This window comes from Rhinocladiella mackenziei (assembly GCF_000835555.1).
Source record: "Rhinocladiella mackenziei CBS 650.93 unplaced genomic scaffold supercont1.6, whole genome shotgun sequence".
Lineage (NCBI taxonomy): Eukaryota > Fungi > Ascomycota > Eurotiomycetes > Chaetothyriales > Herpotrichiellaceae > Rhinocladiella > Rhinocladiella mackenziei.
The window spans coordinates 1,840,705-1,864,719 of NW_013550599.1; the positions used below are offsets into that span (position 1 = coordinate 1,840,705).

The window sequence follows — 24,015 nt, forward strand, 5'->3', positions numbered from 1 at the left end:
GTGGCAACGCCGATAAAAGTCAAGGACACCCGTCATTGCCCGAGGGGTCCCATCTTCTCCAAGGTCATTCATATCCTCAAGAAGCGCCGGTTCCCATGAATGATCTATTACGTTCATGTCATATTGTGGTTCCCGCTTCCCTAATGAGTCCTTGGGGTATCTTGATGAATGGAAGTAATACACCGTAGCCAAGCAATTGCCTGATTGCCGGATGATAATTAAAAGCGTGGAACACACCCAATAACGCCAAATCCACCAGACTGAAGGTGGACTGGGGAAGATTTAGCCCAAGTGAGCGCGGTCGATGATCTCGAAGTCGAGTTCATCCTCATCGGTGGAGAGTTCTGTCATTTCTTTCTCGCCGACGATGTTATATTCTTTGTTGACCAATTTCTCGGTTTCATTATTCTCGAATCGTCGAACAGCTTGAGTGATGGCGTGGCTCAAGATGTCACCACCAGCTCGAGGACCAGTCTGATAGTCGTAGCTGTACATGAAGTCGGCCTCAGCGGGAACAGGTGCCGCGGACGCGTCTGGAACATCCTCTTCCTCGGAAGTGTCAGAGACATGGGCCAAAGGACCATCCATGGCATCCACTACCTCATTTCGGAAGGCCTTGCGTGCAAGAGTGGCCGCTTGACCAGAGAGTTTATTGTGAACCACACGTCTATGTTTGGCCTCGGCTCGACTGACTCCTCGATTGGGACGGCCGATGCATTTGAGGCACTTTGGATCGGGAGTTTCATGTAGAGTGCATTGTTGGCCTTGAGCCTCTTTAGCTCCTCTCGCCCATTTGGTGTTGTGGTTCTTCTCTCGCTGGTATGGTTTGGCCGCACTGCGGAGGTCGTTGGCCGAGTAGGTAGACATGGTGTCACTCGAGATGGTTTGATTCAGACGGAGGGATGCCAAAGGTATCGACCAAGAAAGAGGAAGGAGATATAGGGTTCGTAGGATTGATCAGCTGTTGGAGCAGATAGGAGGAGTCAAAGAACTGACAGCGTCGAGACGAACTCAAAGGTGGTAGAACAAAGAAGTAATGACTGGACCGAGGTAGGTGGAGGTTGCTGATAGGGAACCGACGAGATCAGACAAAGAGAGTAGAAGTGCCAACGAACAACTAAGAAGTTGTTGGAGTAGAAGAAGACAGTGAGAGAACAGGAGGGGCAGCTGTATATAGCTGATAATAATGGATACAGGAGTCACACGCAACGGAGGGATGGTGAAGCACAAAGCTGGCACAAGCTGGCACAAGCTGGCGCCACGAGTTCGGCTGGCAACCCGGGAGACTCCTTGTTGATGTGGAGGCAACACCATGACCGCTTCTGGGATGATGGAGGGGGGGAGATGAACAACGGATGATGGCTCGCAGCACAAGGCGAGCAACAGGCTGCAGATTGGTTCATTAGGGACTGATAGCATCGACATGGAGTCATTCGGGCGCGCGGAGTGGCATGGGAGTCGCCCACGCTAGAACACGAGAAACTCAGCAACCACTTTGTCCGAGCTCAAAAGTGACAGGATCCAAAGTCATTTGCCGCAAGAGATGCCACCGTCATTCATCTTTAGATCATGCCAGGCAAACACAGGTGATTTCAGGCCAGACACTGGCACGGAATCATAAGCGCCGAGGGTAGTGTCCCTGAACACTGAGCAACTCAGGTACCTCTGGTCTCTCGCTACTATGTAATGGTACAGACAGGTACGAGTTTGTCGTGACGACTTCCCCAGCTCACGGCCACATGATCCTCCCCTCGTCATCGCAACCAGGAACCGATGAGACCTTGTTCAAGTTCCCCTGCCGTGACTCAGGATCCCTTGCTCTGAGTCAGATTGGCCTGGGGCCCTCCGTTCCCGTGCTCGTTGCACATTCCACGGCAAACCCAAGGCACCTCCAAAGCCACCCGGGTCCCCAATGACTCAATTCCAAACAATGGGGAGCGCCCAGAACCAAACCACTTTCCGCTCGAGGTGAATTTGAGAAAGCCGCTGTAAAGTCGTTGATGGTCTTCTGGTTTGCTTCCCATAACCCATCCTTCTCCCCCATGCCATACATCAGAGGAACCTTCACTTTCTTCGCATAACTTTCCCAATATCCTCGCCAATGGAGGTTTCCGTCTTCGATCTCCCCACATGACATCGACTGGTCCATCTCCTTGCTGAGACCACGTATTCTCGTACTCGCCAGTCCCAATCCCTCCTCACCAAACATCGAGATGTCTTTTCCGTCCATTGGAAGGTTCAGGCGCCCAACATGTCGATGTGCTGTGAGCATTTCCTCGACTAGTTCTTTAGGAAGTGTCGTCACTGTCCCCCACCCGGACAAAATCAGACCGCCGCAGGGATACTGATGTTCGGTCTCCTGGGAATGCAAAGCCACCGCCACAATGGCGCTCGCCGAACCTAGTGAATGAGCGAGAATAATCATGGTGGCGGCTTTCGACGACTTCCCAAATTCCTCCCAGAGCTTGGGGAGGATATACCGGTGCAGGTATTGGCCTTTCCTCTTGCAAAAATGTTGATCCCGCTGGTACGTCAGGCAGACTTGAACTGTCGCAGTATCCTGGCCGGTCAATCGCCACAAATGCAATCCCCACACTCTCCGATATTGTTCCTGCCGAATTTTCTGGAAGGGCATCAAAGTATCCGGAACTGTATGTGCCTCCGTGGATGCCGACAATGAGCGGACGATCCCGAGCGGCTATTGAAGTCCGATCAGGAATGGGAGGAGATCCCGGACAGACAAGCACCGTTGGCTAATGTGAGCAGAAAGGGCTTCATGCTGTATGGAAATGGTTCTCTTTGACGAGAGGTCCAGGTCTGGGATTCCTGAAAGATTGATATATTCAAGACGTTGACCCCCATCGGGTATCGGGATGGAATCTCGGATTTGCCCCGTATATTTTGTATTCAAGGTGCTGACCATATCATTCAAAAAGTAATTTGGTGGGGCTTGTGGTTTCCCACGATTTTGAAGGTCTCGTTTAGCTCATTCTGGTCCCCCCGGCCAGGTCGTCGTCTTCCCCCGGCAATTTCGACGGAAACCACCCAAATCTGGAAAAATCCACCGTCATTTCTTCAATTCCTCTCGCCTCATTCACTTCGACTCCCTCTGCTCTCAGTCTCTCAGCTTGTCGGTTGGCGGCAACTCCGTCATCTCCACGCGGACTGATGCCGCCCTTAGAATTCACCACTCGCTGCCAGGGAACATTCTGATCGTGGAAATAGAATTTATCCGGGTCGGAAGGGTCAAAAGAGGGGAGATGCTTCAAACAGACTCCCACCTGGCGAGCGCGCCTGGGAAAGCCTAAGAGAAGCGCAATATGACCGTAGCTCGTACATTGGCCATGCGGGATCTGTTGCACAGCGGAGTAGACGGCCTCGAACCACCATTGCGCTTCTTCGGACTGTTCTCGGGGCATGGCTGGAGTCGTTCAACAAATCATAGTCTCGACAGTGCGAGAGAAAGAGAATGAGCAGGAATCGACAAGTCCTAAAAGCGCGGTGTGACCATGGAAAAGAATGTCCGAAATCCTGGTCCGGCGAGGGGTTTTCTTTGTTTATTTTTTTCCTTGGCGGGCCGGGGCCCGTCCCTACATTTCCAACGCGAAGTCCCGGTAGAAGACGTGAACGACGGCCCTGCCCAATTCTCGAATCCAATCTCTCGCTCAACATGGCTTTTCGTGGAACAGAGAGCCCCATGGACTTTGAGTGGCAAGGTCACGGCCCGGTTGATCCTACATCTCCCTTCCATAAACACATCATGGAGGCACATGCGAAGATGCGTATGTCTGGCATTCTACCCCGAGCCATATTGTTATTCTTCTGATCAAAGCAGGAACATACAGCGAGTTTGATTCGCCCCAGAAAACAGATCCGTCTGCCTTGCGCGAACCCCACAGTCAACCATTCTCTTTCTCAAACCCTCCAGCATCATCGCCTCCATCCTCACCCTTCCGCGCTCCCTCGTTTACCACCCCCCGAAATGTGTTCGACATTGATTTCTCCTCCGGACCTGAAAACTCGTCGCCACTAGGACCAACAGACAACGACGACACTCCCGATGCCAAACCCATCCCAATTGAGTTCACGAACAGTCTCTCCAAGACGGAGAACAAGAGAAACTCGTTGTTTGGTCTCTATGGAAGATTTGCCCCGAGTCCGGGCCGCGGAGAAATCAGAAAACCTCCAAGTGATGCGATTGCCAGACGGATACACAAGAAGCGACGTCGGGCGCAGAAATTTGACAAACAGGCTCTTGCCCAAACCCCGGATGATGACAGTGACGATGAGGGCAAGACGACTCCAGGTCCGACGGGACGACCCAAGAAATCCACGGGCAAAGTGGAAGAGGTGGGATGGATCACCGGATTGTTCACCTTCATTCACACGTACCCCGACGCGCCGTCCATAATTGCCAAATATCTGCAAGTTTTCTTCAATGCCGCCATTCTCGGTGGTTGCCTGTACATGTTTTGGTCGTTCTACGCCACCATTCGAGCCGATGTTGATCGTGCAAGCGATGACGCCATGGCAGAAGTGCTGGCGGAGATGGCGGCATGCTCAAAGAATTACGTTGACAATCGGTGTGGCGCCGACACCAGATTACCAGCTTTGGAAACAGTTTGCAACAGTTGGGAATTGTGTATGAATCGGGACCCGAGCGCCGTGAAACGCGCCAGGTTGAGTGCTCATACATTTGCGGAAATCTTCAACAGTTTCGTCGAGCCCATCAGCTTGAAAACGATGTGAGTATATATTATTGCCACGAGGTTGAATGATGATGGACCCCACACTGAGAGACTGTCCAGGATATTTACCATTACGTTGGTCGTGGTCGGATTAGTGGTCAACAATGCCACATTTACGCTGTATCGACGACAGCAAGAACACCATCATGCGGGAGTGGGGGTCTATCGACCGCCTTCAGGGTCATATACGCCTCATCCCCAGCACGTTGGTCAGATGGGACAATTTGCGCTGCCGTCGGGAATGCACTATGGAGGTCAGCCCTATGGGGAGTGGCAAGATGATCAAGGCTTCGCGAGTCCACAACATCTAGTGTACCAAAGAAGTCCAGGCAAAGAACATCGAGCGCGGAGTCGAAGTCCAGAGAAGAAAACTCTTTGAAACCGTGAAGATACGGATACGAGTTCTAATGATTGTGAACGAGGTCATGTACCGCGACATTTAAGTCGGCGGCTCAAGTCACAACTTGACCCTTGAACACAAGAAATTGGTTGGGAAGGGAATTGGTAACTTGGCTGCATCCTCTCTGTACCACTACCCTCGTATCTCCGGCTATCTGATCTGAAAGGCTACGACAAGGGAGAATTTCAAATTTCCTCTGGCGTAGTCTTTATGTTGCTCATGAAGAGTGATTTGGTCGCCTGTGGGACTGGCCTGGTCTAATCGAACCGACGCGGTGCCGCATTGGAGGTTGGAAGGGTGGGATTCGGTACAGTTTAGAAGTATTTGGGAGTGGAAGTTGGTCCACGTTTGCGGGAGAGAGAAGCAGAAGCTGCAAATATGAATGTATTTGAAACACCGAAAGAGTGCGAGATGGAGTATAATTTTGTGTTCGAGCACGAAGCTGATCATGATGTCTCAAAATGAATGAGCGGGTCCCGTTTCACTTGCCATACGGAGTCGTAGTAGAGGTTTAATTTGGGGAATAAATCAAAACATAGACTTCGAGCTCTTGTTCTCATATCGCTTTTCAATGAAGCGAGCACAGACACGATCCGTGACAAACAATAGGGATAGATCTAAACAAAGTTAGCATACGCAACGGATACTTACCCGTCCATCTGCATTGTTCCGGCACAACCGATCTGCAACAATACGAACCCAATGAGATCCCAGACCAGGCCATGAGAGTCGGTGGTCATAACCACTCCCTAAGTCCTGGGGTAACAAGTGCGAGATGACTTGATGATCCTGGGGTAAATTTCAAGACTCAAAGCTTACTAGAGTCGGTAAAGAATGAAGACAGCCACTCAGCCGAGCAGTATGAAGCTCCCAACCTTGTGCCGCTGGATTAGTCCTAGCTAGTTTGATAGTAAATCTGTGTCGTACACCTTCCCTCAATGGTATGAAAGTGCTAGGGCCGCAAGGGTACTTTACCAAAAAGGTGTTCTGCCCTGTCTGGGAAATGGTTCTGAGACATGGCCAGACGCTGACTGTGGAATTGCGAAACTCGGCAGAGAACTGATTGAAGGAGGATGATCATCTCGGGCCTTGGATCGTCAGGATCCAGTGGGGCGAATAAATTCCTTCTCAGGCTATGGTACGAATGTGGACCATGAGAAGAATGTTGTTACATTATACGTGACAGAACAGCTCCCTGGGGGGGAGAAAAAGAACCAAGTTCATATAAGTTTTGGATACAGTGGTAACACAGTAAGAATTCCAAGTCTCTACGATCGAGCCTTCGTGTTTATTGAGTAGCTCCTTGCGAGTACTTTCTAACATTGTGTTGGCAGTCCACATTGGGACTAGCATAGTCACGTGCACCGCAACCTTCGTGGCCTTTTTCTAGCTCGCGCCTCGCTCAGATAGATTCAATCAATCAATCTTCTCTCGGCCCAACACATTGAGCCACTCCTGCACTCGTCTCTCCAGGCGATGAACCGAAGCAAGCGTTAAATCGGACGGATATTCCAAATGTTCCTTGTATTCCACGTCTAGGGGTACGATTTGACAACCCGAAGTACATCCCGGAAGGTATGTGTCAGGAAACATATTGTAGAAAGGAGCGTCGATCCGAAGACGAGTGATGTCCTGAAATGGGAGGTTGTACACCTTGGCCAAGGCCTGCAGATCTGGAGATGCAGGGTTATGCGTCATGGTCATGGATGTACTTGGGAAAGATCCTCCTCCCGCTCTCTCGAGGAGGTACATGTCCCAGATACGAAAAGTAACATGTACGTCGGGCCCTTGATCGGCTCCGGAGGAGAAGCTCGGTTCTGGTTCTATGACCGTGTGTTCGAGCGACGCGAGACATAGTTGATCCACGTCCACATTGGTTTGGTTTTGCATCTGAATCACTCTGTCCCGCATGGCTGGCCACGGAAGCCAGTCGATGGCTGGAGAGTGAGGCACGGTGAGCTGGAGCGCTGTGGGACGGTAGAATGGGTGTAGCTTGTTGTATGTCACCGGACAAGGGAAGCTCCGAAAGAGCTCGAACAAATATATGTGTCTATAGACGGTCTTGGGGCAGTTAGGGGGTTGGGATTGTAAGGCGTTGATCTCGTCGGAAAGGCAATGTCCGGCAATAACTCACTTACCATCATCTTGAAGCAGCTCTCACACGATGGCCAGGCTGAGCGGATCAACCAGGCAAAAGTTTCTGCCACAATCCTCTCGCAATCCACAGACGGTCTACACATGTCAGCGGAATACAAGCTCTTGACTTTTGTGGGCTGTTTCTACCTTTGGATGAGTTGAGCGAAAGCACCAGACAGTACATTTTGAACTGCCAAGATGTGTTTCGAGATCCGTGTGGTATCTGGAAAATTCGTCATCCTCTGCCAGATGGCCCCTGTGCCGCCGAGGATTGAATCAGTGGGCCAGTTGAAATATATAGGATCGGCACCAGGATGAACTCCATCGACCTCTTGAAGAGCTCCCTCTCCCTGCCCGTTTCTGTGGTGCAAATCGGGGACAGTGGTGTCGTCGATTAAAATTTGGGGGTATTCGACAACGTCATCGTCCAACGCGAAACTTTCTGTTCCGCTCGGAGTTTCAGCTTGTTTATGGCCCGCCAAATAGCTGGTTCTCTCACGAGTAGTTTCGAAGCGGCGAGCCTGCTCGAATAACTCGTCCTGCTCGTTTTCCTCGTCGTCCTCGTCCATGATCACAATACTCTTCCAGTCCCCATCACTTTCATCAGAGCCGCTCACCCCACTCAACAGCTGCTTCTTCTTCGAGGCAAGCCCTGCATCAGACGTATTAATGAAGGACTCAAGAAGGACATCGATAGTACTTCATATAAAATGGCCTACCGTTCTTTGATGAATCTGAGCCGTCGACTTCGATTAACTCAACCATCGGCCTCTGGTTCTCCGGAAACATGACCGGCAAACGGTAATTGGTTCCCCATTCACGGTCTGTCTTCTTGGAAGGTGATCTAACCTGGCTCAAGGAATTTTGGACTTGCCTCTTGAGAGCACCATTGGCCTTCCGGAGGCGGCTGATTTCTGCGAGTGCATTGCGAAGCGCCCCTCGTAGTTGTCCAGACTCCACTTCGAGCACTTTCACGTGGGAGTTACTCTTGTCAAGTGCGGTCGTGAGTCTTCGAAGCTCGTCGATCTGCCGCTGTCGCCAACGTTTTTGGTTCTCACAATTTTGCTTGCGGCGTTTGATCGGATCCAACGTTGGCATCGTATCCGGAATTTGTGGTGCTGATTGTCCGGCAGGAACTTATGGATCAATTGCCTGAAAGGAGAGTGTCCTAAACACGAAAATTCGTAAGAGTTCAAAGAGTTCAAGATGAGTTGAGGTCAGCCCAATCTAAGGGGCGCAGAGCCCGGACCCGAAGACCTGCGCTTCCCCGGATCACGTCTTTGTGGGGTGGCAGCCTGGGGAGAAGCTCTCTGCGGGGCTGAGGGAAAGTTTAATGTCCATCCCAGTTGGCTCCGACGTTTTCTCGTGCAAATGATTATGACATTCCAACAAGGAAAAAGCAGGTGCCGATTCGCAGAATAATGAACAAGCGGCGTTAGAAGGCCAGGACTCCTCTTCGGGGCCAGTGTTAGGGGATTAGTAACCCCCTCCCGCAACCGGGAAAACCCCCGGTCTCCAGATTTGGATTGGTAGCGCAGGTAGTAATATCTTTTCAACTTGTTGGCGAGAAGAGTCAAATCTTATTGAAACTGTCATATTCATCACCGCAGCAAGAACCCTTCCAATTGCTCCTTCTTCCTTGCTCCTACATTGTGGTGTCTATTCTCCTCCCAGATTTCTCCCCCTTCTCCGAACTGGTTTGACAAATGGCCCAGGAAGAAGTCCAGGTTCTTGTCTGCCTGAGGAAATGCATCTTTGAACGTCATGACCAGATCCTTGATTTGTGGCTTCGATTTCGCATAAGTCACCTTTTCGGAAAATAAATTTAGATACTTTCGCATATGCGCCATATCCTCGGTCGCATCCAATTCCCAGCCGGCTTCAAGGTGGCCAGGAATGATCTTCGCGGCGCCGATGGCTTCGATCACATCAAGGGTTTTCTGCCATGCTTCAAGAATCTGTGGAGTCTCGACCTCTTCAACCCTTGAGCGATGTCAGGTGTTGACCAGATGCCTGGAGCATGAGAATAACTTACCAAACATGAGTGCTCCTGGCGTAGACAGCATCCCCGCAGATGATGACCTTCTCCTGAGGCAGCCAGAACAATGTATGGTCGACCGAGTCCCCTTGTAGTGGACCCAGGAGGACGATAGGCGACTTGGGGTTGCCGTCTAATTGGAAAAAGCTAAATTCGAAAGGGGTCGGCTTCCGCGGTTTGGCAGGGACGTTCTCCTTTCCAAACACCGAGGGCCAGTACTTGATCTTCTCATCGTACTCCCGATCGATTCCCGCGCAGACATAGGGGGCGGCATACAACGTTGCAGCTGGAAATGCTTCGAGAATCGGGTTGGCGGAGAAGTAGTGGTCAGGGTGATGGTGTGTGACGAAGACGGCCGTCAGCGGCACCGGCGTCGTTTTCTTGATCCATTCGACCACCGAATCGGCATCTGGGATCAAAAACGGTGGATCAAAGAGAACGCAGACATTGCAGCCCACGACCAGGGTCGAGACACTCGAAAGACCCTTCTCGCTAGATGAATGAATGAAGGTCTGCAATTGAGACATGTTCGGAGCTAAATACAGGAAGAAGTCAGATCTGGCTTTCGGTGACTCCCTTGAAGCAATATAAATATCGCTTCTTGATCGTACCCATTTTGTAATGATAGGGTTTCCCCGCCCAGGAATTAAACACACTAAGGGGTGGGAATGTAATGGTAAGGAGGGGGGCTTACTTAATCCCCGGATCTGTGCTTCGGTTCTTCCTGGTATGAACAAAACCTTTGTGGATACCGAGGATTGTGATTCGAAACCGGATCAAGTTTTGTTGCCGGGGACTTATTCATACTCTTGCTTGAGATTTTGGATTCCAATGTAAAAGCGACGAATCTGACCGCCGTTCCAATAGCATGGTAGAATAAACAGCAGCAATCACCGGTAGTGGGACTCGATTATCTCTCACTCTGAACTTGGCCCATACCTCGAAGTGAGGATGTCCAGATTTCAGCCCGCGACATTTCTCGGACGTCTGGAGGGGAGAGTTGTTCTGTTGACAGGTGAGAGTACTCCTCCATGAGAGAGATAGGCGTCGCAACTGATGGCAGCAAAGGGGGGGCCCATGGCATTGGAGAGGCATTAGTGAAGCTCTGTGCTGAACGAGGTGCATATGTCTGTTTTGGGGACTGGGACGAGAAAGCCGGGCAGGCTCTTGCTGACCGTATCAATGCAACTTGTCCGAAGGTCGAGGACTCATCCATTGCGCGAGTCTCTTTCAAAACCACGGATGTCACAATCTATCAATCTCTGATCGAACTGTTTGAATTCTGTTTCGAAACATACGGCCGCATCGACAGCGCTGTTTCCTGCGCAGGAATCATTGAGATGGGGAACTGGTTTGATCCAAACTTGAATGTCGACTCCATCCGAGAGGTGAGTATACCTTATGAATCAATTGTGAAAGAGGGGACAAATGGATGACGCCAGGGGAAGGTTCCGAACCAGAAAGTCCTCGATGTCAATCTGCTGGGATCGCTATACTTTGCTCGAATTGCCTGCGTGTACCTGCGACAAAGACGCAACGAGGGAGAGGACAGGTCCCTGACATTGATTTCATCTGTGGCTGGTTTCAAGGAATCGCCGGGCCTTTTCGTGTATCAAGTGGGTGGGCCCTTGAGATACCTCACGAAGCTCCTAGAACTGACGGAGTGAACAAGGCCACCAAACACGGCATCCTAGGCATCATGAGGTCCTTGAGGCTTTATCTGCCGCCCGTGATGGGCATAAGAGTCAATGCCATATGTCCTTGGATGGTGGCAACGGCCATGACAGCCGGAATTGAACCGAGCTGGCGGGCCGCCGGATTACCCGTAAATGAGCCCAGGGACGTCGCCGAGGTCATTGCTGGCGTTGCATGCGCTCATGAGGAGAATGGAAAGGCCTTCTATGTGGAAGGTGGCCGAGCATGGGAGATCGAGGAGAAGCTTGACCGGCTGGAGCCGCAATGGCTGGGGGAAGAACAGTCCAAGTCTCTAGCACAAGGGCAGGCAGTTCTGGGAGCGGTAAGAAAACAAAGCTTCTGGGGATCTGTCTATGCAAATGCTGATGCTCGATTCAAATCTAGGGTGCGGATTGGACTAAGAAACCAAAGAAGTGAGAGCGAAGTGCAGATACGACAACAAGGATAGGGGCAGGGAGCAATGGGAACGACGCAGACTAACCACGGAAGAGGTGAACCCAGGAGACCGCATTTATTCCTCGTCATCATTATCATCGCCCCATCATGTCGTTAGGATTTTGGTGGTTTCGACGAGGCATTTTGGATGAGTAGATTACTGTACATCGCCTAGCATCCTCGTGGCTGGCGTTGTCAATGGTCTACGTATTCATCAATCGATGTTCGTTTGGGAACCATGACCATCGCTGCTGATCGAGCGCAGCAGTCATGGCAAAGAGCAGCGTTGTTCTACCACGGCGCTCCACGTAAGATCTTGGGGCAGCAGCCTCGACGATCGGCGTAGTTTTCATTTGCCGGGAGGTGGCATCTCTCCGAGCGATAGTCCCACAGGCCGCTTGACCCGAGTTTCGGGATGGACGTTCCGGCTGAGGTGAGGACGTTTGCTTGATATCGTTATCGGTAGAATTCGCTTGCATCTCAAGGGTGGAGCTCGCTTGCGATTTGGTATGGACAAGGCTGTAGTACTCTAGATGGAGTGAACGCTAGTCTGCTCTTGCTGAAGGCTTGCCACCGATAGTGTAACAAAAACAAGTTGAAAGAGAAGCATGGTACTACGTACGTTCTGAAGAAGTTGAGTATCAAGTGGAATCAAAATCAGGCTGGTGTAGATCGGATGCATTTAAGGGGGTGGAGCATGTCTTCCACACCCGTTCTCTGGAGGCAGTACTGATTTTCTGTTGTGCCCGCCAGCTACGAGGGTAAGAAAGCCAGCACAGCGGTGAGTAAAGTCTCTCCCGCTTAGATAGAGGGCTTGTCTACGAGTGGCCGCACAGGACGATTAAGCACGGTAGTACATGTAGGCAAAGTTCCATCGTCCACTCATGGTCTGCTTTGAAGCACAGTGATTTGGGCCGGGAAATGTTGCTGCATCTGAATTGTTTTCGCCATGGTAGCCCTGCAGTTTAATCCGGGATGAAGCTCTCGACAAGGAGGTGGTAGCCTGCCAATGGTGAAGGGCATCTCCATTGGCCATTCCCTTCCCTCATTTGAGACTGGTGCTTGTATCTCAAAGAGTCGGAATACCCGGGCGAAGACTGGGAATCTTTCGATCTTGCTTGTTGACATGTTGCAGTGGGAGATCCTCCAGCCGCAGAAATACGCACACAGCCTCTCCAGCGCCTGTTGAGAGACAAGATTGAATGTCAAACGTGTGTCTCGGGATGGAGCCACGTGGACCTCAATCGCGTTCACGCGGGATATTGATTCCTACCGGGTGCCTGGGAGCTCTCATGGTTCAGGTACCAGCCATGCAATCAGCATGGGATTATTTATGCGGGATTATAATTTTTATTTCCTGACCCAACCCAACTTGGGGAGAGATTTCAAGCATAATCCCAATCTCTGAACTGTCTACAAATCTGACCGCACGCCCTTTGGCATCTGGCATCTTTGGCGATTGACATTGTCGTTGAGAGGAATTTTTCCTTCGTTCTTTTTCTGTATTCTTCTGTGATTCTCCCTTAAGATCCTTTACCCTTGCCATTCATTAGACATAAGTTTCAATTACGTAGATCCAGCGTCTACCATACTTATTCAAATCGTGCCGTCTTTTGCTATTCTACCCAAGCATCCCACTCAGAATTGAATTTTAAAATGGCCGAAACCCAAACTTCAACTTACAAAATCTGCTACGCCACCCAATCCGACGTCCCGGTGATATTGCAGTTAGTCAGAGAACTCGCAGCGTACGAAAAGGCCCTCCATGAAGTCCTCGCCACCGAACAAACTCTCCGCGATACGCTTTCTTTCCCAGACTCTAATGCCCCGGGTGGCTTTACACCAGGCTTTGCAAAGACACTGCTCATATCCGCCGCAGGAGAAGACCAAATCGCAGGCCTAGCGCTTTACTTCCACAATTACAGTACATGGAATGCTGCTCCGGGGATATATCTCGAAGATCTCTTTGTGAGGCCTGCGTATCGGGGGAAAGGATTCGGAGGCGCGCTGATACAGGCTCTGGCGCGTGAGTGCGCGAGACTGGGATGTAAGAGGCTGGAGTGGAATGTGTTGAAGTGGAATGAGCCGAGTATTCAGTTTTATCAGAGTGAGAGTGTGGGAGCGACGAGGATGGAAGAATGGGTGGGTATGAGGGTTGATGGGGAACGATTGGAAAGGTTGGCGAGGAAAGACGGGTGATGCTGCAAATTAACTGGTCGCATAGAAGCGGTGGTTTGAGAAGATATTGATATATAAAATGGCCTAGATAACCGGTGCATGAGTGAGGGAGTCGGCCTGGGTTTGGGGTCGGGGGAGAGGATACGAATAGAGGGTGTAGGTCTTCCAGTCAGTGATTCAGCCGCCTCGAAATCAACGAGGCAGGACCAGCAAAGAAGACGCCAATTGCAGATATGTGGTTTGAACTCAACAAAACGAGAAACGTCGTCTTTCTCTTTCTCTTGTCAGGACGCCTCCAACGCCTGCTTACCCGGATCAAAGACTCATCAGCCCTCGCCCTCATAGTCCAATTGATATAACCGCTTTCTTATTCATTTCCGTTCAAAAGATCATGTCCCTCCCTCTTCTCTTAATCTGGTATGCTCGAGTAACCCTCATCTCACATAACCACACAGCACGAATTCTGCTTCTTGGCTTGCTGATAAAACATCTTACTCTGGGCGCTCAACCCATCACTCTTCGCCACCAGACTGTCAATCTTCTCCCCTCGCTCCAACACGCTCTCAATCGTCTTGTGGAGCACGATCTTCGTCTCGTCTAACTCTCGCTGTACCTTCATGATGCTGTCTGCCTGGTTCGGGTCCTGGTATTTGACCAGATATTCCTTGAGCTGGGGGAAGGGTCGGCTCGTCACGCTCGGGGAAAGATAGCTGGACCGCGGGTTCTGCGACGTGAATTCGTCAATGATTTTCGATAGCACTTGGTGGGCGACTAGTGCAGGATACTCGGCGTCGCTGATGATGATGCCTACTATGCCCTGGCTGGATCCGTAGGCGTGGAATGTGTAGGATTTTTCTTCAATGTCTTGTCGGACGCCTGGGCGGGTGCGTTCGGCCACCGTTTTGGCGAACATGGTCATGAATTCTCCATAGCTGTGGTGGTTGATTAGCTGGAGAGATCTGGAAACAGAAAGTTCGTCCGGTTGTCTGACCTGTCTCGAGTAAAGCGGGAGAATGATGATAGGTCTCGTTCGACGGCGAGTTCGGTGGCGGGAACGGGGTCATTTCGAACGATCTGGACAGTTGGTCAGGAGAGGTTCTGAAGGCGCCAATGTTGAAGTGTGGTTTCCTTACTCCAATGTAGAAGATCTTCATGCTGGCGGTGTAGAATGGAAGGGCTTGCCGTTGAAAATGAGAGTGGTCGGTCAGCTCAAGTTTTGATCCGAAGGAATTATCTGGAACTTCAACCGTGGATTGTCTGTCACGAGAGGAAGTGTGCGCTGGCGGTTGGGGAGGTGGAAATGGGATCGAATGCCAGTTCAAGTACAATGTGTGAATTGTAAGAGCCTAGAAGCGTAGGACATCACATGCGTTGAGTCGCTCAGAGGCCTGCCCCTGTTTTCTAATTAATTATGCCTCCCGGACCAGTCAGCCTCTCCGAGACTTGGGCGAATCATCATCCCTCTGGCCATTTTTTCCCACACAGCGTCCTCTCTCACAGGGACCAATATTTGATGTCCTGCGCACAGGCTGCACTTTATTTCTTGAAAAGCAGCTGCTCACAAGACACACCACGGAGCCTGTCTAGGCATGGCAGAGACTACTTTTTCATCCGAGGCACAGTGGCTGTCTCAAATGGCTGACATGAGACAGGCAATCGCCGACTTAAACTTGCCACCAGTAAAAGATGCCTCACAGATATATGGAGCGGAGCTGGAGCTGGAGCTGGATGAAGATTTAAGCGATGAAATCGACGATGATATTTGGGATGTCGAAAGCGCTCTCGATGACAGCCCGCCCAGCGATGACTGGGATGACACCACAAATGGATTCAAGACTCCTGATCCCGTTGTCGATGGAGTCGGCGACCGCTTATGGTTGCGCAACAAATGTGCTGCCTTTGCCCGCTCGAGGCCTGGTATCGATGCGTCCGATCTCGAACAACAGATAAGCGCTCTACTGGCCTCAGACAATTCCGATGATGAGTTGCAGATGTCGTTGGCGGATATTCTTGGGTATGACGACTTGGACTTTCTCATTGAACTCATTTCGCATCGCAAGGAGATCCTGGCCGCTCCTCCTGCCACCACTCGTCAGACTGATGGGCTTTTCGGACAGCTTCAGACTCGCAAAGAACGAGAAGCAATGCTCACACGACAGGACTATGAACACAAACATGCCACTCTGGCTCCGGCTTACGACCGATCTACACCTCAATACCGACATGTCTACAAGTCTGATGCAGCGGCATCGGGCAACATGCTCGATGTGTCTGGAAAGAAATATGCGTTGCCGGCGGGTAGCACGAGAAACGACTCTCCCAAGTACGAGGAATATTCCATTCCGGCCACGAGGGTCGGTTCCCTCGCTGCAGGTCGGAGGCTAATCACGGTCGACGAAATGGACGGATTGTGTCAGCGCACGTTCAGGGGATACAAAAGTCTCAATCGCATGCAGAGTTTGCTGTATCCTGTGGCTTACACCTCCTCTGAGAATATGCTTATCTGTGCTCCCACCGGTGCTGGTAAGACAGATGCTGCCATGCTCACCATCTTGCAAGCAATTTCGAAGAATGTCACACCCAATCCTATCGAAGAACCTGACGCTACAGATTTCATTGTCATGGCGGACGACTTCAAGATTGTATATGTGGCCCCCATGAAAGCTCTTGCCGCCGAGGTCACGGAGAAGCTGGGCAAACGGCTGGCTTGGCTCGGGATCCAAGCACGGGAGCTGACAGGCGATATGCAGCTGACGAAGCGAGAAATTGCGGCCACTCAGATCATAGTAACCACTCCCGAGAAATGGGATGTCGTCACCCGGAAGAGCACTGGAGACCCCGAACTGGTCCAGAAGGTTCGTCTCCTAATCATTGATGAAGTTCACATGCTTCACGACGAACGCGGCGCGGTCATTGAGTCTCTGGTCGCCAGGACTGAGAGACAAGTTGAAAGCACTCAATCCTTGATCAGGATTGTTGGCCTGTCTGCCACCCTTCCCAACTACGTGGACGTCGCCGACTTTCTCAAAGTCAATCGAGATTCTGGTCTTTTCTATTTCGATGCCTCTTTCCGACCTGTACCTCTCGAGCAGCACTTCATCGGAGTCAAAGGCAAAGCGGGAAGTATAGCTCAACGAGAAAACCTGGATTATGTAACCTTTGAGAAAGTCAAGGAGCTCTTGAAGCAGGATAAGCAAGTCATGATCTTTGTCCATTCGCGGAAAGACACGGTCCTGGCTGCTCGAACCCTGTACACGATGGCAGTCGACGATGGCAGTGCAGACCTTTTTGCGCCAGAACCGAACAACCCGGCATTTTTGAGAGCGATGTCGGACTTGAAGACCACAAGAGGTCGTGAACTACGTGACATTGTTCCCAAAGGATTTGGTTGTCATCATGCTGGGATGGCACGCTCGGACCGAAACTTTGTCGAAAGAATCTTCTCCGAAGGCGCCGTCAAAGTTCTCTGCTGCACCGCCACGCTCGCTTGGGGGGTAAACTTGCCGGCAGCTGCCGTGGTCATTAAAGGCACTCAGCTTTACAGTGCTGAAGCGGGAAAATTTGTTGATCTCGGCATCTTGGATGTGTTCCAGATATTGGGCCGTGCCGGTCGTCCGCAATTTCAAGACAGTGGTATCGGTTATATCTGTACGACACAGGACAAATTACAGCACTATCTGACGGCTGTAACTCAACAGAGACCGATCGAATCGAAATTCTCCCAGAGATTGGTCGATAATCTCAATGCTGAAATCAGTCTGGGGACAGTCACATCTGTGCCAGAAGCGGTCACCTGGTTGGGCTACTCATATCTTTTCGTTCGCATGAGGCGAAATCCAGGAGCCTACGGCATTGACTGGAATGAATATCAAGACGATCCTCAGCTGGGCCAACGTCGCCGGAAGCTTATCGTCGATGCCGCCAGAACCTTGCATCGAAGCCAGATGATCATTTTTAACGAAAGAACCGATGATCTTCGGGCTAAAGATGTGGGTCGAATCGCCAGTCAGTTCTATGTGCTTCAGAGTAGTGTTGAGATCTTCAACGCAATGATGCGGCCACGTGCGAGCGAGGCCGACGTTCTGAAGATGATCAGCATGAGTGGCGAGTTCGACAATATTCAATCCAGAGAAAGTGAAGCACAAGAGTTACATCGACTTCGTCGGGAGTCGGTCCCCTGCGAGATTGAGGATCGAAAGAATGGTCCACAAAGCTCGGAAGATGAGAAGGAACGTAAAGTCATGGAGAATCAGGCGAAAACCAACATCTTACTGCAGTCCTACATATCTCGAGCCAAGCTTGAAGATTTTGCTTTGGCCTCCGACTTGGCCTATGTGGCACAAAACTCGGCCCGAATTTGTCGAGCCATATTCATGATAGCTCTGAACCGTGGTTGGGGTTATCAATGCCAGGTATTGCTCTCGATGTGCAAAGCCATTGAAAAGCAGATTTGGCCTTTCCAACACCCCTTCCATCAATTCGATCTTCCCCTGCCTGTTTTGAAGAATCTGGACGACAAAGCACCCTCTTCCAACATCGAAAGTCTTCGTGAAATGGATCCCGCAGAAATGGGAAATCTCGTTCACAATCAAAGGATGGGAACCACGATATCACGACTACTGGAAAATTTCCCCACGTTGTCAGTTGATGCAGAGATCGCTCCGCTCAACCGTGATGTCCTTCGCATGAGGCTTTACCTGTACCCTGAGTTTGTCTGGAATGATCGTCACCATGGCACTTCGGAGTCGTACTGGGTGTGGGTGGAAAATTCCGACACGTCGGAAATATATCACCACGAGTATTTCATTCTCAGTCGAAAGAAGATGAACGATAAACACGAGCTTCATTTCACCATTCCTCTGGCTGATCCCTTGCCGCCGCAGATCTATGTTCGAGTCATCTCTGATCGTTGGTTAGGGGCAGAGACAGTGCATCCAGTCTCATTTCAGCATCTTATTCGGCCCGACACCGAGAGTGTTTATACGGACCTCCTCGATCTCCAGCCGCTGCCGATCACGGCTTTGAAGAATCCCGTGCTAGAGGAATTGTATGGGCAGCGTTTTCAATTCTTCAACCCCATGCAGACCCAGATCTTCCACACGCTTTATCACACCGCCGACAATGTCCTCCTGGGATCACCCACCGGTTCTGGTAAGACTGTTGCCGCCGAGCTCGCCATGTGGTGGGCGCGCCGTGAGAAGCCGGGAAGCAAAGTCGTGTACATTGCTCCGATGAAAGCACTGGTGCGTGAGAGAGTGCAAGACTGGCGCAAGCGACTCGCGGGGCCAACGGGCCTCAAGCTCGTCGAGCTGACAGGCGACAATACCCCGGACACAAGAACGATCCGTGACGCGGACATTATCATTACCACTCCTGAGAAGTGGGACGGCATATCACGATCATGGCAGACCAGATCTTATGTGCGACAAGTTTCACTGGTGATTATCGACGAGATTCATCTCCTGGGGGGGGATCGTGGTCCCATTCTTGAAATCATCGTGTCTCGAATGAATTACATTGCATCACAGGCAGAGAGCGGTTCCATTCGACTTGTTGGTATGTCGACCGCCTGCGCTAACGCTACAGACCTGGCCAACTGGCTCGGAGTCCAGTCTGGAAACAATCAAGGCCTGTTCAATTTTCGGCACAGCGTTCGTCCCGTCCCACTGGAAATCTACATCGACGGCTTTCCAGAGCAACGGGGTTTCTGTCCCCTGATGCAAAGCATGAATAGACCAACATACCTGGCCATTAAGAATCACAGTCCTACGAAGCCGGTCATTGTTTTCGTGGCATCCAGAAGACAAACTCGTTTGACGGCCAAGGACCTCGTCAGCTTCTGCGGCATGGAGGAAGATCCAAGAAGATTCTTACATTTTGATTCAGAAGATGATCTTCGGCACACACTCTCTGCGGTCCACGATGATGCCCTGAGGGAGGCATTGAGTTTCGGAATTGGTCTACACCATGCCGGTCTCGTGGAATCGGACCGATCACTTGCCGAACAACTATTTGCCGCGAACAAGATCCAAATCCTCGTTGCTACCTCGACCTTGGCTTGGGGAGTCAACCTGCCAGCTCATCTTGTCGTCGTCAAGGGGACACAATTTTTCGATGCCAAATTGGAAGGATACAAGGACATGGATTTGACTGATGTTCTCCAAATGTTAGGTCGAGCCGGCAGACCGCAATTCGACACATCAGGTATTGCTCGCATCTTCACGCAAGAGTCGAAAAAGGCATTTTACAAACATTTCTTGCACACCGGGTTTCCCGTTGAAAGTTCACTGCACAAAGTCCTCGACAACCATCTGGGCGCCGAAGTGTCCGCCGGAGTCATCACCACGAAACAAGACGCGCTCGACTACTTGACTTGGACCTTCTTCTTCCGCCGTCTCCACAAGAATCCGACGTATTACGGCCTCGAGATCTCTACCGAAGAACACCGAGAGAGTCAACTCGTCGCCAGACAGCTTGCCGCCGATTACATGATCACCCTGGTCGACAAATCACTCGATGATCTGGCGGAGAGCAGATGTGTCCTCGTCCACGACAATGGCGATGTCGACAGCACAGCGTTCGGCCAAATCATGTCCTACTACTACCTCAGCCACTTGACGATCCGCAAATTCTTGTCCAAGGCGGCCAAAGCGCCTACCACGCGATTCGCAGATGTCCTGGCCTGGGTCAGCCTCGCGACCGAATTCGATGAACTCCCAGTCCGCCACAACGAAGACCTCGTCAATGCCGAACTGAGTAAAAACCTTCCTCTGTCCACGACCATGCTAGAAAATCTGCCAATGTGGGATCCTCACGTCAAAGCCTTTCTGCTCATGCAAGCCTTCATGTCGAGAGTCGACCTGCCTATTACCGACTACGTAGGCGATCAAACTTCAGTCCTCGACCAGAGCATTCGCATCATCCAGGCGGGAATCGACGTGATGACGGAAATCAACAAATTTGACGCGGTGGTTCAGATGGTCCGACTGCTTCAGTCTGTCAAATCGGCCCGCTGGCCCGACGATTATCCTCTCAGCATATTGCCTGGGGTCCACGAGGTTTTTGATGCCACACTCGACGGCAAAGTTCCCAGGGATCTGGTCACGACCGCGGTGCTAGCGAGCAGGCACGGCTCCAAGACCATAGATGGTCTGATGAACGTGTTTGGGATTGCGGCGCCCAGCACGCGTGCTCAGTTTGTCCAAGCCGCCAATGCATTGCCAGACATCACGCTCACGGCCGCGGGTGATACGGATAATCATCTACAAGTGACGATAAAGCGTGGGAATCGATCGCTAGACAATGAAGCAAGGATTTATGCGCCAAGGTTCCCTAAGACGCAGACAGAAGGATACTTTGTGCTCGCCCTTCCCCATGGTGCAGGATCTGGACATGTGGGTGCGAATCCGGACATTCTAGCGCTGAAGAGGGCGAGCTGGCCGGTATCGACGAGTAAGCTGGGCGCTGTAGGCACCGGGACCAAGACGACGGAGTTGAGTCATGTCAAATTGAAGATTCCAGTCTCGGAAACTCTGGCCGATGGCTTTGTGTCTGAGACTGAAGTGGGCGGAAAGGGAGAGGTGAAGGTTGACATAGTAGTTTTCAGCGATGCGTATCCAGGGATGGAATGGCGTTTAGAGAATGTGGTGGTGCCGATTGCGAAACCGAAGGTTGTCGAGATCGTGGAAGTCGACGTTGATGAGAGTCTGCAGAAGAAGGGGAAAGAAGCAGGAGCTTGAAGGGCGGTCGGAGATGAGATTCGATGCCGTGAACGAATGACGTTGGAAAATTTCCATGTCCCTGCTCTGCTGTGCTATGCTCGAACCAGGATCCTAGGACCCTCCTCCCCCCCCCCTACCTCTATTTCACTCCCAACTCCTTGAATATCTGCTCATTATGTTCTCCCACGGCTGGGATCCTCTCCATTCTCGCCTCGACGTCCGCACTCATCCCCGGCGGTAGCAACGCCTTAATTGGTCCCACCTCACTGTCCACTTCCTTCCATCTCCCCCGGGCCTTGAGCTGCGGATGCTCCCACACGCCTTGCATATCATTGACCTTTGCGTTCGCGATACCCGCCTTCTCCAACCGCCTCGTCACTTCGCCCACATCCCACTGCGTGAAAATCCCACTGATGACGGCCTCGAGTTCGTCTCTGTTTTCGCTGCGCGACGCCGTGTCCCTAAACTTCGGTTCCGTCGTCAAATCCTCCCGCTCTAGTACCTGGGTGGCGAGGATCATCCATTCCCGCTCGTTCTGCACGCCTAGCATTACCTTGCCACCGCCGCCGGTCGAGAATGGGCCGTAGGGGTAGATGCTTGCGTGGCTGGCCCCTGCGCGTTTCGGTCCCGTCTGCCCCTCATGTGCATAGTACATGGGGAAACCCATCCATTCGACCAGCGCTTCCAGCATGGAGATGTCAAGTTCGCATCCTCGCCCTGTCTTTTGGCGCTGGATGATGGCGCCTAGGATGTTGCTGTACCCGTACATGCCCGCGGCAATGTCGGCAATGGAGCAGCCGACTTTGGCCATCCCGTCGTCGCCCTCCGTGCCGGTGATGCTCAGCAAGCCCGCCTCTGCTTGAATGAGAAGATCGTATGCTTTCTTGTGCGCGTACGGCCCGTTGGATCCATAGCCGCTGATTGATGCGTAGATCAATCGATCTCCCCTCGCCTCGCCTGGGTGAGCGGCATTCACCATCGCCTTCACAGCTTCGTACCCGAGGCCCATCTTCTCGGCGTCTCCCGGTCGTAGATTCTGAACGAACACGTCGGCTTTCTCGCATAGCACCTTCTTTAACACCGCCATGTCCTCCGGGTTCTTAATGTCGAGAGCCAGCGACTCCTTATTCCGATTGATCCATACGAAGTGGCTGCACAGTTTGGACCGGACGCGCTGGTCGTGCTGTCGTACGAAATCTCCCGTTCCCGGCCGCTCGATCTTGATCACACGTGCCCCCAGGTCCGAGAGGTGTCGCGTCGCGAGGGGCATGGAGATGACCTGTTCTAGTGCCACGATTGTGATGTCGCTTAATGGTCGGTTCGAGGGTGCGTTGAATGTAAAGGCCTCTGAGAGAGGGGAGGCTTTGGAGAGTCGGTGGTTGGTGCTGAAATGGCGGTGATCCAGAACGAAGTAGGGTGTCGATGTCCATCTTCTGCCCTGATGATTGAACAGTGTTGATGAGGAAGTCAGGCGCAATATTCTCCATGGTGCTTTCAGAGTTTCTCGTCGTCCATACCTATGATACATCGACTCCGTGGAGATTATGCCTGGAATTGCCATGTTCTTACACTGCCCACGCATTGTTGTTCCCACCCTGACAGCCATCTCGGGTACCTTCACCCTGTCTTCAGGCCCTGTGCTCTAATTGAGAGTGAGAAATTATATTTGGCGTTGGTGTTCTTTAGGTATTCGTATGTTTTAGAAAGTGCATGAGCTTCTTTGGCAACGCCTTACCTAACCTATCGCTCTTCATGCCAGCTAAGTCTCTGACTTAAGGTCAGCGTAACAACCTAAGATCGAAAAGGATACTACTTGTTGAATATACAGTATGAATCCGTTCCCCCGCTGCCCGCACAAAGCGGACTTCCTATTGCCATGCGGAGAATAAAATTTCAAAACCGAGGCAAAGGACAACGGACTTCAGCACTTGGTAATGACGGGAACTATGGCTGTACCGCTAATCGCCAAGAACCAAAAACAATTCATGTAGTAATGGGGTATGAGATTTGAATCGTGGTGCTGTCTCTTCCGCCTTAGGCGGTGGTGATGTGCATAGAAGATGGGAAAAAAAAAATTAAAGAAATGTAGAACCGGCAGAACAGCTGAATTGTCACGGATCCTATGATTCATCTCAACGAACATGGTTTCAACTGGTAAAGGCCAACGGGTCTATTCTCGAGAGCACATACCCACCATGAGCCAATGCAAAAAAAAGAGGAAGCAGCAAGGCTGAGCAATAGTTGGTAGCGGCTGTAGAAATGTGGTATCGGCCTTGGCTGCGAAGATTGACAAGTCCATCGTCTAATTGTCCAGAATCCAATTTCGTTTTCTCGATGCATGTCTGCATGGAGATGTGTTGGCATTGCTATGTAAGATTGAGGATTGACACGGCCACGCCACGAGGGAATCCCGACGCATAAATGGTCGAGTGGAACGATGTAACACCAGCCTTGGTCGAGAACAATTCTCAGGGATGATCAAGATATCTTAATCAAATAAGATCATAACTCGCCAAACTCTTAAGCGAATATCTCCAATCGTACCAATGGAAAACCACAGCAGCGTGATGAAAACAAAAACAAAGTCGGCATCCTCTTACCAAGCGAAGGCCCAACCGTTTGGCATCTTTGTCCCTTGCAGCATGGGTGGTGGTCTTGTCATTC

General features: G+C 51.3%; 10 protein-coding genes across 10 annotated transcripts; 4 read left to right on the top strand and 6 right to left on the bottom strand.

Annotated features, from left to right (window-relative positions):
- Nucleotides 1–282: 282 nt before the first annotated feature.
- Nucleotides 283–867, bottom strand: Z518_08459 (uncharacterized protein; the record flags this gene model as incomplete). Its single annotated transcript, XM_013414200.1, has 1 exon — nt 283–867. The coding sequence occupies one exon, from the start codon at nt 865–867 to the stop codon at nt 283–285; it is 585 nt and encodes a 194-aa protein (XP_013269654.1).
- Nucleotides 868–1,825: 958 nt separating this feature from the next.
- Nucleotides 1,826–3,419, bottom strand: Z518_08460 (uncharacterized protein; the record flags this gene model as incomplete). Its single annotated transcript, XM_013414201.1, has 2 exons — nt 1,826–2,698; nt 3,099–3,419. The coding sequence occupies 2 exons, from the start codon at nt 3,417–3,419 to the stop codon at nt 1,826–1,828; spliced, it is 1,194 nt and encodes a 397-aa protein (XP_013269655.1).
- Nucleotides 3,420–3,670: 251 nt separating this feature from the next.
- On the top strand, nt 3,671–5,127 carry Z518_08461 (uncharacterized protein; the record flags this gene model as incomplete). Its single annotated transcript, XM_013414202.1, has 3 exons — nt 3,671–3,782; nt 3,836–4,745; nt 4,809–5,127. 3 exons carry the CDS (start codon nt 3,671–3,673, stop codon nt 5,125–5,127), a joined length of 1,341 nt encoding a protein of 446 aa, XP_013269656.1.
- A 1,437-nt stretch (nt 5,128–6,564) lies between these two features.
- Z518_08462 (uncharacterized protein) lies at nt 6,565–8,382 on the bottom strand (the record flags this gene model as incomplete). The annotated part of the gene is made up of 4 exons (XM_013414203.1): nt 6,565–7,209; nt 7,287–7,380; nt 7,432–7,936; nt 8,004–8,382. The coding sequence occupies 4 exons, from the start codon at nt 8,380–8,382 to the stop codon at nt 6,565–6,567; spliced, it is 1,623 nt and encodes a 540-aa protein (XP_013269657.1).
- Nucleotides 8,383–8,885: 503 nt separating this feature from the next.
- Nucleotides 8,886–9,849, bottom strand: Z518_08463 (uncharacterized protein; the record flags this gene model as incomplete). The annotated part of the gene is made up of 2 exons (XM_013414204.1): nt 8,886–9,267; nt 9,320–9,849. 2 exons carry the CDS (start codon nt 9,847–9,849, stop codon nt 8,886–8,888), a joined length of 912 nt encoding a protein of 303 aa, XP_013269658.1.
- A 504-nt stretch (nt 9,850–10,353) lies between these two features.
- On the top strand, nt 10,354–11,434 carry Z518_08464 (uncharacterized protein; the record flags this gene model as incomplete). Its single annotated transcript, XM_013414205.1, has 4 exons — nt 10,354–10,710; nt 10,771–10,938; nt 10,995–11,339; nt 11,402–11,434. The coding sequence occupies 4 exons, from the start codon at nt 10,354–10,356 to the stop codon at nt 11,432–11,434; spliced, it is 903 nt and encodes a 300-aa protein (XP_013269659.1).
- A 1,674-nt stretch (nt 11,435–13,108) lies between these two features.
- On the top strand, nt 13,109–13,651 carry Z518_08465 (uncharacterized protein; the record flags this gene model as incomplete). Its single annotated transcript, XM_013414206.1, has 1 exon — nt 13,109–13,651. The coding sequence occupies one exon, from the start codon at nt 13,109–13,111 to the stop codon at nt 13,649–13,651; it is 543 nt and encodes a 180-aa protein (XP_013269660.1).
- Nucleotides 13,652–14,069: 418 nt separating this feature from the next.
- Nucleotides 14,070–14,784, bottom strand: Z518_08466 (uncharacterized protein; the record flags this gene model as incomplete). Its single annotated transcript, XM_013414207.1, has 3 exons — nt 14,070–14,562; nt 14,622–14,704; nt 14,764–14,784. The coding sequence occupies 3 exons, from the start codon at nt 14,782–14,784 to the stop codon at nt 14,070–14,072; spliced, it is 597 nt and encodes a 198-aa protein (XP_013269661.1).
- A 435-nt stretch (nt 14,785–15,219) lies between these two features.
- Nucleotides 15,220–21,369, top strand: Z518_08467 (uncharacterized protein; the record flags this gene model as incomplete). The annotated part of the gene is made up of 1 exon (XM_013414208.1): nt 15,220–21,369. The coding sequence occupies one exon, from the start codon at nt 15,220–15,222 to the stop codon at nt 21,367–21,369; it is 6,150 nt and encodes a 2,049-aa protein (XP_013269662.1).
- Nucleotides 21,370–21,490: 121 nt separating this feature from the next.
- Z518_08468 (uncharacterized protein) lies at nt 21,491–22,879 on the bottom strand (the record flags this gene model as incomplete). The annotated part of the gene is made up of 1 exon (XM_013414209.1): nt 21,491–22,879. The coding sequence occupies one exon, from the start codon at nt 22,877–22,879 to the stop codon at nt 21,491–21,493; it is 1,389 nt and encodes a 462-aa protein (XP_013269663.1).
- Nucleotides 22,880–24,015: the final 1,136 nt, after the last annotated feature.